Source organism: Delphinus delphis, chromosome 9 (genome assembly GCF_949987515.2).
Source record: "Delphinus delphis chromosome 9, mDelDel1.2, whole genome shotgun sequence".
Classification (NCBI taxonomy): Eukaryota; Metazoa; Chordata; class Mammalia; order Artiodactyla; family Delphinidae; genus Delphinus; species Delphinus delphis.
This window is the reverse complement of record NC_082691.1, coordinates 26,464,881-26,482,258: the sequence shown is the minus strand read 5'-3', so window position 1 is coordinate 26,482,258 and position 17,378 is coordinate 26,464,881. Positions and strand designations below refer to the sequence as shown.

The following is a 17,378-nucleotide window of genomic DNA, read 5'->3' as shown; positions in this document are numbered from 1 at the left end:
TTTAGCAAGGAGAAAATTATTACATTTTTGTGGCTTTTGGTAAAAAACTAAAAATGCTATTAAGAAGGTGCCTCTACAGCACTTAGCACATATTTATTGATTCTCATTGTTATTTCATTTCCAGTTATATAGAAATATATGCTATAAGGATATTTATGAAAAGCAATATTCTACTAGGGTTAATATAGTGATCAAAGCTTTTTTTAAAAAAAACAAATGAAATGTTAGTCATTGATAGAAAGCACTGGAAGTGGACACTACTGCCAGTGATGGCAGAGGTAGTAAACTTAATGGTATTCAAGAATACTATGCTATTTATATTACTGAAGAGTAAATATATATGTATCAACTTCAGTAAATTAAAGTATTAAATGATTTAGAATTTATGAATCACAAATAAGGAATCTCTTCTTTTTTATGTGTCTTAATAATTGATTTGAAAACCCAAGCCCTATATAACAATTATGTATTCATGTGGTCATTTGAATTCTAAGATTTCTTATTTTCTTTCCAGCGCCTGGCTTTGGAAGCTGAGAAAGTTCAAGCAGCCCACCAGTGGAGGGAGGATTTTGCAGTAAGGACCCTTTTTAACCACTTGATTTAATAAGTACATCGACGTTTTGTGTTTGGATAATTATGATTTCATTTAAAATATTTTTTTTAGTGATGGACTCTTAAGGTATTATGGGACCAAAAACAGCTAGCTGTACTTCGTTGCTTTAAAAAAAAACCTTGAAATATTCTCATACTCAAAGGTATTTATAAAATTAATAACAGAAAAATAACATTAAATTATAGCATTTGAATAATCTTTATAGGTATTATGAATATACTAATTGAAAAACAAGTGACATTTTTTAAGAAGTGACATGCATATTGTAGTCACTTTGACAGTGGGCAATGCAATTAAAGTTAGAACAGATGCATTAAAGCCTCTTAAAATTTAACTTGCTCCACATTAGTTAGAAGTTATCCTTCGTCTGCTCTGGCCTGCTTTTAGAAACGTCAGCTGATATTAACTTCTGCACCTATTTTTTTGATAAACTGCTTTTGTGCTCCAAGAGTCACTGGGCTAATTATACAAATTGCAGAAATTCTTCTTGTGATGAGTTCCTTCCCTCCTTCCTTCCTTCCTCCCTCCCTCCATCTCGTCTCTAGCTATCTGTTATATCTTCTTGCATCCATGGTACACAATGAAGAAGCCTGATCTTAATAGTTAAAATACTTCTGTTACATATTTGAATTGTATCATTTATAGTGAAAATCTCTTTAGTTTCTTTTTTTTTTAACATCTTTATTGGAGTATAATTGCTTTACAATGTTGTGTTTCTGCTGTATAACAAAGTGAATCAGCTGTATGTATGCATATATCCCCATATCTCCTCCCTCTTGCGTCTCCCTCCCACCCTCCCTATCCCACCCCTCTAGGTGGTCACAAAGCACCGAGCTGATCTCCCTGTGCTACGCAGATGCTTCCCACTAGCTATCTATTTTACGTTTGGTAGTGTATATATGTCCATGCCACTCTCTCACTTCGTCCCAGCTTACCCTTCCCCCGCCCTGTGTCCTCAAGTCCATTCTGTATGTCTGCGTCTTTCTTCCTGTCCTGTCCCTAGGTTCTTTAGAACCTTTTTTTTCAAGATTCTCTCTCTCTCTCTCTCTCTCTCTATATATATATATATATATATGTCAGCATACAATATTTGTTTTTCTCTTTCTGACTTACTTCACTCTGTATGACAGACTCTAGGTCCATCCACCTCACTACAAATAACTCAATTTCGTTTCTTTTTATGGCTCAATAGTATTCCATTGTATATATGTGCCACATCTTCTTTATCCATTCATCTGTTGATGGACACTTAGGTTGCTTCCATGTCCTGGCTATTATAAATAGAGCTGTAGTGAACGTTGTGGTACATGACTCTTTTTGAATTATGGTTTTCTCAGGGTATATGCCCAGTAGTGGGATTGCTGGGTCGTATGGTAGTTCTATTTTTAGTTCTTTGAGGAACCTCCATACTGTTCTCCATAGTGGCTGTATCAATTTACATTCCCACCAACAGTTCTTTAGTTTCTGATCAAAGAAAAATTCCAGACAGCTCATTTGGGAGATGTTAACCCCCCTCGCCCCATTTAAAATATGATTAGAGTTTGAGTGACAGCTTGATAATACTGTTCAGTTGTCTTTGAATGTTTTGCAAGACATCTCAGATTTGAAGGTAAGAAAGTTGTGGCTCAATAGAACACTAAACTGAGGTTTAGGAGTTGACACTTTTACTTCGTGTTTATGTGATTTTATTGTCTATCAAAGGAAAATATAGAAAATGATACTTCATTCACTAATAATATAGGATAACAGTTAAATAGTATTTCATGCTTGATGATTCTGATATTATTTATTTTTACTGTCTTTTCCACAAATTTATATTTCTTAAGTAAACTCTTAGTCTACTCAGTTGAGACTCTATTTGACTGTCTGTTTGATTCTTTCACCTGAATTGATCATATTGCTTGCTTTGTTGGTATCATGTAGGTACTGGCTTAATCCACAATTGTTTGTTGTAGGTACATTAAGAAAGATCAATATGTCATCCATAATATATAAAGAAAAAATCAGTGATGAAGTTAAAAACACAACCTTTCTGAGTATAGAGGACAGATTTTAAGCTCATCCAGTGAAGATTTTACAGTGCAGTTTGTTGCTGTTAGATGTAAGGAAAGTAAACCTGCATTTTTTTGTTTGTTTTGAATAGACCAAAAACAGCCAAAGTAATTTATCCCAATAAATATCCATTCGAGAACTGATAATTAGTGACATTTACTTTTCTTCTCCATCTTAGAGGTGGCATAGTAAAAGCAGTGTAAAGGCATAATAGTTGTGAAGTTAGATGTTGTATTTTGCCTAGTCTTGGTATATACATTGGCGCTGTTTTAGTTTAAATCCTGAGTACTTCTGAGAATCCAAAAAATCATTAAGTTCATCAAGTCAGATTGCATAGTATATAGATTCTATTGCTGTTTCAAAAAGCTTTTCTTGCATTAAGGGAATTTGGTAATATTTCATGTAGTCATTTATTGGTTGTATGTCTTTTCCAGCTTTCTAGGGAGAAATGATGTGTTAAAAGTAACTTTACAAATAGGAATGTAGTATATAAAGTTTCCTTTCCCGGATATATTGGCTCATTAACACGAAGTTAACATTTTGGCAGTGATTTATTTTTCCTTACAAAAGTAATGGGTGACCACTGTAGATGACACAGCAACTCTCAGCGTGTGCTAGCCAGTACTCTATTTTACTGAATCCAAACCATCATCAATAGTAAGGGTAAGAAAGAAAAAAAGAAGCTAATTAAATTGTGATGCGCCAACAATTTTAAGCAGTATTCATATTTGTCGGATGTCAAAATGTGTAAAAATTTACCTTGAAACGTAACTCCTTTTATCTGTTCTCTCAGTGCCTATATCCAAACAGAAGTATTGCTAGGAAAAGTCATGCAAGAGGACAAATTCAGTTCCACAATGACACAGATACCATTACTAGATCTTCTATGGTTAAATAGAAAATACATTGTTTACCCAGTAAATGTTAGGAGTTCTTAGCAAATAGTCGTCACCGTGTGGGAGAATTCTTGAACAAATTCTGTTTTAAATTTCCCCTTAGGTCACCTCACAATTTATTTAGGACTTGTGAATGTACTGATTGACATTAGAAGAGACTGTTAAAGGGAAAACAAATTAGAGAACTTTAGAGCCCTGTCAACTCATTTCCCCAGTACCCTTCTTGATGGACTGTAAATGATGTTCACAGGACACATATCTGTCACAGTTTGCATGTTGACAATTGATATTTTCCCTAAAGCCTTTACCATAGCACTTCCCTTTGAAATACCATAGGTGATAGACAGTTGAGATAGTAGTGATTTTATATTTGAAGAATAGAACCTGAAAGAAGATTGCCTTCAAATTCAAATAAGTAAATAGTGCAAAAATAAGCGACCTTTTTTCCCTTTTTCCTTGTTTCTTTTCTGATAAACTAGATGATGATTCAGTTCATATACATACAATAAGGTTAAACATCCTTCAAGACCATAATAAAAATCAAATTCACGCATGGTTGGAAATTAGAAATCATCAACATTAAATGTCTCTTTATTTTGTGATTACATACAAAACAATCAGAAATTTTGTCAATATCTTAACCAAACATTTAAAAATGTTTAATTTGAAGTTAAATGCTGCCATACTCCAAAAGGTCCTTGTTTTAAACTTTATAAGCCTTTTATCTTCTAAGGCATTTAACTATGCATCAGTGCAATACTTCTTTAATGCCATCCTTTAATAATTTAACACTAGGATGATTTAGAAGGCAGAAATAATTTCCTAAAAGGTACATTAGCATTTCAAAATGAAATATAATATGCCGATTCTTCCCTCTAGTATAAGTAGGGAAGTTTCATTAACATTACTTAGGCAAAATGTTGATTAACATTCTGTACTCTGTAGTGTAGAGAAATCTCAAGAATAACAAGAACAAAAGGCAAAATACTAAAATGCTGGCAACAAGAAAGGGCTCCTGTAATTCATACTCTCCCTCAGCTCCACTCAATTCCCAACTGGATGTACAATTGAGGGAACAAAGGGCATACACTTTAAATGGATCAAGATTTATGTGGTCATGCATTTACAAGTTCAAACCAATATTTGTAAATAAGCTGTGTCTACCAGCTGCCTTTCAGGTCTGCATGCAACTTACTGGCATTAAAGGGCACCTCTCATGTCACTTATGATGGACAAATTATTTTATTAAGGGCAGGTGGGAGAAGGAAAAAGGAGCTTGGAAAATTAATTGTCCTGCATAAAATAATTGCTATTATTTCTACTGAACAGATCTTTTCCAGTTGCTTTTGAAATCTCTTTTGATTGCATTGCAATGGTTGGTTAACTAAAGCAATTTTGTTTCCAACTAAGCCTGCGATATTAATTGTACGTACACATGTATAAACATAAGGGGTGCCTAATTTGTATTTTAATAAGTAGGATCTTTATGTATGGCTTATTAGCATCAGCTTGTTATTGTGAATGCTGAGTACAGACAGTCTAGAAATTGGGCAGTAAATAAAACATTTAGGGAGCCTTTTTTAGCTCCAGCTTCACAGAGAAACTAAATGAGATGGTGGGAATTTTTCTAGTGAAGTTGAATGTTATTGAGTGTTAATCAGGCTAATTTAATTCTCCTAATTGAGTTTTAATTATATACATATACTTTTTAAAAATTACCTTACTCAAATCATATTTTGAAATGTTGCTTTAAAAGTTGTACTATGTAGAATTTTCTGTTTATATGAGTTAAATTAATAGGCACTGGCATTCTATATTTTATTACTTCATCTATCCTAATCATTTCATGAAATAACATCACCTCTGTTGATTGCAGCACAAACAGTTGTGACTATGGGAACTAGGAAATCATACTGTATTTATTTTGGTTACAATGTATAAAGAGAAACACTATTCTAAATTATAATTGTGCAGGTTCAGGATACAGAAGTGCTGGCTTTTTAGGAATAACAAGTGGGGGGTACTTACAGACAATGGAATGTTATTCGGCACTAAAAAGAAATGATCTATCAAGCCATGAAAACACGTGGAGGAACCTAAAATGCATATTACTAAATTAAAGAAGCCAATCTGAAAAGACTACATACGATATGATTCTAACTATGTGACAGTCTGGAAAAGGCAGAACTATTGCTAAGGAAAAAAATAAAAGACAATCAACCCCAAATGGAGACACATATGCTAAGCCCCACATCACCAAACCATGACTTAACTTACAGTTTCAACTCTCCTAGAAATGGAATCTTAAACCAATTGGTCAGGAATTACCTGATGAGCCCTAGTTAGGAATTTGCCTGATAGACCCCTGCCATCCTCTAAAGGACAGTAACCTTGCAGTAACCAACCTGCCTTTTTTGCCTGGTACAATTTCCTTTTCCCCACTCTCTTCTGCTGTAAAAGTCTTTCATTTTGTACAGTTCCTCAGAGCTCCTTTCTATCTGATAGATTGGATGCTGCCTGATTCAAATTGATTTTTGCTCAAATAAACTCTTAAAATTAAAAGAAAAAAGTAGGGGGGGCGGCATTGTCTTAATGAATGAATGAATTTAATAGATTATCAAAATGATTTTAGTCTCTAGCTGGATTTAGTCTTTCTTAGTTTCTACATTTGGTTGAATTGTCCTTTGGAATCAAGAGCTTACATATTATGCAACAGTTCTTATGTAGAGAAACAATCAATTTTTTACTACTACTTTTTTTAAAGAGTTTTGTCAGTTTCTCCTCATCATCAAGATAGATGAAAAGGAGCCACAATGCAAAACTGATTTACCCTCAAATTGTGGGAAACCATTTTAGTAGAAAAGAGCCAGGCAAATTCATGGTACCATATTCTTTTTGCACATACATATAAAGGCCCATGGTAAGAGCATTATAAGGTAGCAGAGTAGAAAATAGTAACCGTGGGCTTTAAATTATTAATTATCCTGGATGATAACCCCTCTCTTTTGTTTCTTATGTTGAATAAAAGAAGAAGCAAAATATTTATCCAGTAATTACCTAGCCAATAATCTTGGTTTTATTTTTAATAATGTTTAATATGTTCTAATGATCTTCCTGTTCTCAGTATTATTTCTTTTAAAACGAAGGTCACATGATAGCACATGATGATACATTAGAACTCCCTAAGTAAGACATCATGACAGCATGTCCTGGGATAATGCAAACTTAGATATAATTGGAGCTGGGTAAATTTCTTTCTTTCTTTTTTGTCCCGCTCTCAGGAAGGTAGAGAGGAGTTAGAAAGGGCAGGCATCTCTAACTTGGGAAATGCGGAGGTGGATGGGTCTTTATGTTTTTCAAATCTAATCTGCTGCCTCAGTGTCCTGGTATTGAGCTGATGAAAACATTGTTAAATTAGTGGGAGATTCCAGGAATTGCTGCCAATATTCTAAAAATTGTAGCCATGAAGAACACACAAATATCAATACCTCATTGATATTTAAGCTAGAGTTATTTATTGCCATCTGCAGGTATCAAATTGTAGTTGTCACAAGAGAGCTTTTGAACTTAGGTATTTCATTAACCTCTCTATAACTTGAGCTACATTTAATTAAAATTTTTGGACACCACTTATTTGCATTAAGGTGGGGTTTACTATATTAAAAATGTCTCAACCACAAAAGAACTAAAAAGATGAAGAAAAATGTATAAGCATTAAAAATTACTGCATAGTTTACAAAGATTTGCTCTATAAACTTTTGTCCACTTTATTTCCTTATTTAAAAATCTTCAGTTACTTTCCATTTAGCATAAATGATATACAGGCCCTTCATGATCTGGCCCCATCTTATTTTTCATACATTTCTACTGGAACATTTCCCCAGCAGCTATTACCGTTCTCCTGAAATTCTGAGTCCCAAACAGAGTAAATTATTTGATGGTTCCCTAAGACAATATTCTTTCCTTCATCCTCAGACCTTTTGATAATCTCTGCCTAGAAATCTCTCTCATCTCTCCCCAATTTCCTTTTGGCTTTGATCCACCAATCTTGGATTTGTTGTCTGTTTTATATGGCCCTCTAATGTCCAGTATATATTCATATTCAAGTACGTACTCCTTATATAATTTTCCTTTTTCCACATTTTTTCAGCACTAAAATGTAAACTTCCTGGGGATAAGAACTTTGGCTAAAGCATTACTAAAAAAACTGTAGTCTAGTACAATGCACAATAGACATAATAGTCCAGTGCAGTAGCCTATAAGTAATTTTTAAACTAAAAATAGTTACTTGTAGTGCTGAGGTATCTATTTTTATTCTAAACATTTATTGTCAATTTCAGTGGAGAAATAATAAAAAAAAAACTTGGTTTAAACTGTACTTTTTAAAAGTCTGAATATATTTGCCCATAGCTGTGACATAGTTACAGAACACTGGGCTTGGAGTTATGCAGATCTATACTTCAAATGTTGGCTTTGCCACTAACTTGCAATACAATTTTAGAAAAATAACATTCTTTTGAATATCAGTTTATGTAAAAACTCTTAGTTCTATAGTCTCCACCAGCATAATTATTTTTGTAAGATGCTCTGTGCTTGCCCTATTTCCCTACGAAGGAAGATATTTTCTAGAAACCTTGTGGTATGTCCCAGGTGTTCACACACAGGTTGACACAAGTCCCTAGATGGCTGTTTGCCTAGTCCAGCAAGTATCTGCCAGCTCCCATGACTGTGGTGCTCTATTTGCTGTCGTTGCTCCAGTGAAAGAATACCACTCTGCTCAGGCTGCTGTCAACTGGTGCATCCCAAACTGCAAAGCACTTGAACTTGAGTCATAGTGTAGTCTGTGCAGAAAGAAGGGTGAATGACCCTATTTGCAGCCACAGATTTTTTTTCAGACTAGATAAATCATATTTTAATGTACTATTTAAAAAAGTCAAAGTTCATAAGAAAATCCACAGTGAACAAAATATTAAATTTATTTTTCTTTAAAAACATTTCATTGTGATAAGAACACATGAGACCTACCCTCTTAACAAAGTGTACAATACATTATTATTGACTACAAGTACAATGTACAGTAGATCTCCACAGCTATTTATCTTGTGTTGCTTAGTTGAAATTTTATGCCTGTTGATTACTAACTCTCATTTCTCCCTCCTCCCCAGCCCCTGGTAACCACCATCCAGTCTTTGATTTTATTGACTATTTTAGGTAACTCATGTAAGTGGAATCATGCAGTATTTGTCCTTCTGTGTCTGCCTTATTTCACTTAGCTTAATGTCCTTGAAGCCCATGCATATTGTATTGTAGAATCATCTACTTTTTAGAGGCTGAACAATATCATATTATATGTATATATACCACATTTTTTAATATCCATTCATCTGTAGCTGGACATTTAGCTTGTCTCCACATCTTAGCTACTGTGAATAAGGGTACAATGAAAATGGGAGTGTTAATAATATTTCTTCCAGATCCTGATTTTAAGTCTTTTGGATATATATCCAGAAGTGGGATTGCTGGATTATATAGCAGTTCTAGTCTTAACTTTCTCGAGAAACCATACTGTTTTGTGTAGCGGCTACACCATTTTGGATTCTCACCAACAGTGTGCAAGAGTTCCAGTTTCTCTACATTCTTGCCAATGCTTGTTGGTTGTCTGATGGATTAAAGACTTAAAGGTAAAACCTGAAACTCTAAGACTTCTAGACCAAAACATAGAGGAAAAGTTTCATGACATTGTTCTTGGCAATGATTTTATGGATATGATACCAAAGCATAGGCAACAAAACCAAAAAGAAACAAGTGGCACTATATAAAACTAAAAAGCTTCTGCACAGCAAAGGGAACAATCAACAGAGTGCAAGGCAACCATGTATCTGATAAGGGGTTAATCTCCAAAATGTATAAGGAACCCATACAACCCATTAACAAAAATTACAACCCTAGACAGTTTTAATGACCAGACTCTGAAGCTAGTTCTCATATTCTCATTTATTTAATTCTTCTCCCAAAGAAGGCAGAAGCACCTTTCCTTAGGAGTCTGTGAGGAGACTTATTTTTTACCTTATCCTCATTTCACTAGTGTCCCTGTGAACACTTGTTTATGTTTTTTTCCCCTTTTTAGGAAACAGTCAGTCAGCTTCCAGCAAATGAATGCATGAAAATAGATTTCTGATAATTTTTCAGCTTTAATCCTGTATTGTCATAGCTCATGTTCAGCCTGGAAGGCTTCTATTGGAAGACCTCATACATTTGTATTTCCAAAAAGTTTTTTGAAATTAAGTGAGATAGTTTATGGGAATATACTTAGCACTTTGAAAGGTCTTAAAAATGATAATTTTAAGAGGAGATGCTATCTCCTAGATTTGTTTCTTTTGAGAAGTTGACATATTGCTTTTTAATGATTAAGTGTAGCTGGTTATACCTTCTTAAGGAGGAAAATATACATTGCACATAATAGGCATTGGATGAATGCTTTTTGAATTGACTTAAACCCATTTTACTTACATTCCATTTATGTATTAAGACTGCATTGATGAAGAATGACTACATTTGGAAGTGACAAGTACTCAGCATGAGACTAACAAAATTTTTTGTTCTTATCGATGTTTGTCTTTATGTCTGTATGAAGTTCTGGTTTACTCGGTGCCTAAAACAGCCCTGGAAGATCTTTGCAGAAACAAATCAAAACAAAACAGCTGTATCTAAAGAGATCTTTAGGGAGTACAGACACTAATACTTATTTCTATTTACTGTAGATCCTTTAGGACCGAGCCCTGGGGCAATAACTCTATTCTCAGAGATAATTTTTATCTTCAGAATAACATTAGATGTTGGAATAATTTCAACTTGGTGGAATTATAGATATGTTAATGGCTTTGTTCCTATTGCTATGGGAAAGAGAATGTTTTAGGAATTGAAGAACTGGCCTAGAGAGCTTTTTTACTAAAGGATTGACACCATAGTGATGAAACTTGGAGCTTTAAAATAAAGCAACAAAGTGTAAGATGCAGGCATTTAATGTAGGTCATGGGGTTTAGTCACTAGTAGGATACACTTTGACTTTGGGAGATACCTAGGAGAATTGACCATGAGAACTGAGGGCTTAGTGCACTAATTTCAGTAGAGGGATATTATATGTCCAGAATATAGTAAAGCTGTTGAAACAACGGTCTGGATAATGTTGAGAGTGTGGATATTGCAATCAAAAGCTTAGTCAGAAAAAAGAAGTCTTGGGCTTCCCTGGTGGCGCAGTGGTTGAGAGTCCGCCTGCCGATGCAGGGGACGCGGGTTCATGCCCCGGTCCGGGAAGATCACACATGCCGCGGAGCGGCTGGGCCTGTGAGCCATGGCCGCTGAACCTGCGCATCTGGAGCCTGTGCTCCGCAACGGGAGAGGCCAGAACAGTGAGAGGCCCGCGTACCGCAAAAAAAAAAAAAAAAATTCTCTGAGTAGATGGAAGACATTTTTAAGAGGTCTCCGATTTAAACTTATAAGTTAAAGAAAAAAAAAGACAAGAAAACCTAGAGAATATTCATCTACAAGTTTAAAAAAGTATGTAACTAGACTTGAGTGCTGGACCTAATTACATATGATAAAAATGCTATGGGAATTGAGGGGAATAGCCAATTCCTCCTTTTATGCAAAATCGCTACTTCTTTAAAGTTCATGCCTTTGGTCATCTTCTAACCTTCCAAGCCAGTCTGTCAGTGGAGTTTTTCCCATGCTATCCTCTCTCTCTAGTTAGTCAACCTTTTTGTTTTCCTTTTACTTTGTCACCAACATACAAACTGGCTCCCATATCTTCTATCATTAAAAAAATTTTTTTGCTATCTCTTTTAGAGTTGCCACATTTCCTTGCTGTCTTATTCTGCAAACCTCAAAAGAGATGTAGACCTACACCATCTCTGCATCTTCACCTTCACCCAGTGGCCAGCCCACTCCAATCTGACTGCAAAATTCATCCGTGGTGAAATTGTTCTTAGTAGTTGCATTTACCTCCAGGTCATCAAGTCTTATGGACATTTTTTGTTTATCTTTGTACTTGGTCTTTTCCTATCTTTTTAATGTACCACTTCCTATTTCCCCTTTCTTCAAACACAAGTTTCTTCTGTTAGTTTTCAGGAAACCCCATTTTCCTATTTTCTCACCATTTAGTCCTTCTCAATCTCCTTTTTAGTACTTTCTTCTGTACTGTAGCTCTAATATTACCTAAATTTAGGGCACAGTCTTAGCCCTCTTGTCTTTAATGCCCATACTTTCTCCCAGGACACCTCATCCATTGCTTTGAAATTAAATAGGATTCCACCCAAATGAATTTTCTGAGCTCTAGGTTCATTTAAGTAACTGACCACTTGCTGTTTCCATTTAGCTGTCTCACCTGCATGGTGCTAACATGGCCAGATGAGCAAGTGTTTCCATTCCTCCCTCCCCCAGTATCCTGATGATCTGTTAATTTCCCCATCACAGATGAGATCACCTTCTCCCAGTTCATCTAGCCAAAATTAAGGAGTAATCCTTAATTTCCCCCTCTGCCATAACCCCTCATATAATCCACGTGTAAATTCTGTCAGTTCCAGCTCCGGATATATCATGCAACCATTCATTTCTCTTCAGCTTCATAACCACTGTCTTTGTTCAAACCACTGACATCCCACAGGCAGAATAATCTTGAAAATATTAACCAAATTATGAATCACAGAGTCCATTCTACTGTCCTAGGGAATTCACAAATTTGTTTTACAGAATTGTAGTGGTCCAACACATACATAATAGTTAAATAGGATTTTCGACTGTCAATTCGATAGAGAATGGTGAGACTTTTTAAAAAATCAATACACAATTTTATAAGATAGTGGGAAATGTAGCTTTGTGTCTCCTTCTGACACAAACGTTTTGGAGACCAAATAAGATGGACGAGTTGTAAGAATTTTAAACCAGTAAGTCACGCAAATATAAAAACTGAGTAGTTTAAGTAACACATACCTGAATTTAGAAAGTAATGGGCAGCTTTTCTCAAACCGCCCATGAAAAAATGTGTCTATGTAGCAGCAACAATAAAATCCAGGCAGAACAAGTAACAACTAGATTAAAAAAAGAGCAAAACATTACTGTTAGTCAAAATTAGTGATACAAAATGTGAGGTTTTGTATGAATTCGGGTGTAACATAGCAATTTCAAAGTGCCTGCTTCTGCTTTGTTAGAAGGCATATTATGATCTGAGAGAAAAGGTAATCAAGAGAGCTTGTAATTGCTGAATGTTGTAGAAAATCAGCTATCGTGGAATTGTAGCATTGTGTGCCATGGCATATATTATACATTAACTAAATTATTAGATTCCAAAAATTATAAAATTACCACATTGCAAAAGCTGCTTTACTTTGTTATAATGTTTCACCACCATGTGGACAGTTCTCCTGTGGATCTTATAAGAATCACCTAGAATCCTGTTTTTCAAAGTTCTCTATTACATTCTCCCCTCAAGGTTCTCAGTGATGTCCTATGGGGGTGAAGTCAAGACATTGAGAATCCTTCTGTAGTGAGCCAGTGTGACTGAGTGGAATATGATCTCTCTCTCATGGGTGTTAAAACTGAAGAAAGCTTGACCAACACTAACTGGAGGGCTTATTAATTATGAAAATAAAAGTGATGAGTCTAAATGCAGTTCTAAAGCTTGGGAAAAAAAGAGATTGAGTGTAAATAGATTTGATGTAGAAAAGAAAATTATAATAAGCAGCCAGAGTCTCAAAAAAATCTAGTTGGGTTTAGTTAATACCAAAATAGCAATAACAACAATAAACAGGCTTAATCACTTTTTTTCTAAAATTATAATACCTTGTTTTTGTAAAAATGTTTTAATATCATTAATTAAAAATTAAAATGATATAGATAGCTACAAAAGAAAAATTAAAATCTCCCCTAATCTCCACAACTACGTTTATTCCTTGTTTATATTTAGTGAGTCTCATGATGTTCAATTTATCTGTTTATACCTTTTTTCCATGTATTTTTGTCATGATATACATACAAAATTCATAGATACAGTCATATAATAGAATGTACAAACTTATCACCAGAGAGTGTGTTCTATTTTGAATAAGTTAACATGTTTCTGTGTTCTCTCACTTTCTTCATACATCCCCAAATCTTATTAAATTATTACTTTTACATAAAGATTTGTCTTATGTTGTGTAACCGTAGTTTCCGCATTGTTAATCCTGGTTCTGGATCCTCCATTACTCACCTTATTTTTTTGTTTTTGTTTTCTCTTTAAATTCATAATTTGATTGAGTGGATTTTGTTGTGAAGTAGTTTGATCAAGAAGAGCCGTGAGATGCTTTAATTTCTGAGTTCTTATGTGTTAGAGAATATCTGAGTATTTAATTTTGGACTTGAAGAAAACCTTGGCTAATTAGGTATTTTTCCCACTCAAAATTTTGGGGTATTGCTTCACAGTCATCTGCATAGTCTGTCATTTTTAGTGGCTGTCAAGAACTCTAAAGCTGTTCCAGTTTTAGCCCCTGGTTTCCATCCTGAATTGACTTGATTTTTTTCACTGATTCTCTAATGATATATTCTTTGTTCTTGAAGTTGAGCTAGGAATGATGCATCTGATTGTTGATTGTTTGATGTCTTCTTACTAAAGTTGTAATTTCATTTCAGAGATGTAGATGTTTACTTTCAGCATAGTTTTGAATATTTCTGCATAAAGTTTTTTCATGATCTCTTTTTCAAGAATATTACTTAGTGTAAGTTGGGCCTCCTTTTCTGTTTTCCATAACTGGTATCTTCTCTATTACAGTTTTTAAAAAATATATCTTTATTCAGTTACATTTCATTTGGCATGATTTTCTGAAGGCTGTCTGGAATGACGGTCTTTTCACCTGCATCCACGTTTTGTTGTTTTCTTCGCTACATTATCTTTTTTGTATCTCCCAGTTTTCTCTATGTTCTGGCAGCTTCTTTGCCAACTTATATTGGTTTATAATCTAATCTTTTGAACTCCTTTATCTTTTATTTTCTTTCATTTTTTCCCCTGGCTATCTCCCTCCACCTCCTATCTTAAAGAGTAGGTCTACAATTTCTCTGGGACTCTGCCAAGAACCATGGATCTTAATTCTTTCTTTTATTTTAGGATTTCATATATTAAATTAGTTTCCTTTCTTCCTTCCCTTTTCCAAAAATGGCTAGGCACAGGTTCCTGAATCTTCTTGAGTAAAGTAATGTTTTGATGGAAGATGATGAAGTAAAGTTAAAGAGAACTCAAAGATACTTTAGGGCTTCCACTAATAAAACTGTTCCACTGAGGTGAATAGTCTCAGCTGTATTCCAAAATATGCTCTTTCCTTTGCACATTTCCAGTCAGTTTTTAACATTCAAGAAGCCTGTAAGATTTATGGTAAAAAACAATTAAGTCCTGGCTTTTCTTGAAGCAAGATGATGATTGCCATTTCTCTTTCTTACTGGGATTTATTTTCTTTTATGTTTTTCAGCTAGAATTTATTTAGTAAAAAAATAGAAAACTGCAGGTAATAGTAGTATTAATTACATTTTCAAAGCCAAAATAGGGAATGCCCAATGTAAGTGTTCCTGAAAAAATATATATCTAATTATCCACTTGATACCAGCTGGATATTATAAATGCTACTTTTAAACAAATTATTACAAAATATGATGAAGAAAAGAAAATACAGTGTAAACCAGTGCAAAGATAAAGCAGAAAATACTCTAAACAGAAACCCTAGTTACCATTTGCTCATGAGAATTATTGATTCTCAGCTTATAATGTGCTTCTGACTCCATAGGATATTTTGTTGTCTAGTATTCAGTCTAAAATTATTTTTTGAGCCACGAAGCAAGTCAAAGCCGTGATGTTTAGAAGCGGCATACTCTAATAAATAGAATTGCCAACCAAGGTGCCAGAAAGAGTTTGGTTTGGTTGTTTCCTATTGTGCGATTTTTAGCTATATAAGGTCTAAGCCACAGTTTCTTCAACAATAAAGAGGGGATAATATTGGTACTAACAGCACAGAGTTATTCTGATACTTAATGAAAATTATGCATGGATGCCTTCACGCAGGTCTTTGACAAGTAGATTCAAGCATTTGAGATAACTGAAATTATCTTGGCAATCAAATTTACTTTTCTTTAAAAACTTGGCTTATATTCTTCCTGCTTGGTTTCAGGTGCCATCATTAGACACACATCCTGCCATCCTCAGACACCTTTAACATACACATAATCAGTACATTTCATTGAGATCAGTTATTCTTGCAAATGTGTTGTTTCTCTTTTGAAACATGTTTGTAAAGATAAAAAAAAAAAAAGCCCACTATGAAATGTTAAATAAGGAGGGCAGTACAGAATCAAAATATCCATTTTGATAAATTATATTCTTGCTTTGAGCAAAATATACTTTTTTTTAGCACAGCTATTTTAAGCTCTTAAAATGTATGAATATTGGAATCCCATTATCTTACAGCTTACACTCTGTAAAATCTAATAAACTTTACATTTCTGCCCTTTTATTTCAAAATCTTAACTGTTTTTCATATTTCTTTGTTCTGGGGGTTTTTGATTGTGGAATAAAGAGCATTCATTAAACTCAGGAGAGATGACAGAATTTAAGTTGTAATCAATCTGAAATATATGTTTCATGGTTGCTAATTCTTTTTTCATCATCTTTGTGCTGAGTGAAAATAACCAAATCATGTACTCAAGCTGGCTTAAGCCTGTTTCTTTGACTAGAAGGGTAATGAAACTACCTGTCAGAGAATGTCAATGTTTCTGTTATTTTAATATCATAGATGTTAATCTTAAGGCTTCCCAGAAGTCTCTAGTTTTTACAGAGTTTTATCTGAAATTCTGATTCATAAAGTTATTCATATGATAACCTAGATTTTAATCTCAGGTTTCTTCTATCTTACAGACTTTTAGTTCTAAATTCTGATTCATAATTAGTTACCAGTTTGTGGTGGCAAGGGGAAATGGGGGAAAACATGAATAATTTTAATGCATAAATGAGTATTCACATTGTACGCCATTTTCATCAAACCCTATTTTCTCATCTGAATGAACACAGAATAAGCACGAAGAGTTGTGGAACTTTAGAACATTGGATTCTCTGGCACTGGAAGCTTTGTATGGCTTACTTGCTGTTGTTTCCTTTCTCAGTACTCTCAAATGTCAAGGATATTTCAGTGATGATTATGAATTGTCTTGAGTCATGCCATGTGACTCACAGAAAAATACAGCAATGACAAGAAAAGCCAAGGTCTCTCTACAAAAGTACCGCTTGGCCACGTTGAAAGCTTTGTGAATTTAGAATGAAGATGGGCAATTGTACTATAATTCATAGCTCTGCTTGAGTGCCAAGGAGTCATATCTTTCAACAGCTTTCAAGTACTTCAGGACATGTAAAATTCAAGGTTACTGTTGAGCAAATTAAATTCATCAAATACTTTGACTTCAAAGGGTATAAACATCTATTGTGTGGTTTGAGAGAAAGTCTGTTGAATCATGTTAGTGCTAGTCAATTTGGTAACACAGAAACTGTAAAATTTAAGGAACTTTCACAACATTATGTTTACAGAGAAAAAGTTCAAGCATATTTTCATGAAAAAGTGAAATTTAATTAGCTTTCCATTTCAATTCCCCTCTCCATCCCACTACAAAAGAAGAAAGAAAAAAAATTGTGATTAGTAGTGATGGGTAGCTTGGTTATTACCTGTTACTTTAGATTGTATACATGAGTCTCTTTTTTTGGGAGAAAGATGGATTTATTTACTATTATACTAAAAATTGTAGTTCTTAAT

The 17,378-nt window shown here is 34.3% G+C and overlaps 1 protein-coding gene across 2 annotated transcripts in view; it reads left to right on the top strand.

Moving 5' to 3' along the window:
- Window positions 1-17,378, top strand: part of CACNA2D1 (calcium voltage-gated channel auxiliary subunit alpha2delta 1) — a 515,294-nt gene that overhangs the window by 268,560 nt on the left and 229,356 nt on the right. For both annotated transcript variants that reach the window (XM_060020340.1, XM_060020339.1), the window contains exon 4: window positions 515-574. In XM_060020340.1, the coding sequence (XP_059876323.1) occupies window positions 515-574 (60 nt within the window). The remainder of the gene's footprint in view (window positions 1-514; window positions 575-17,378) is intronic.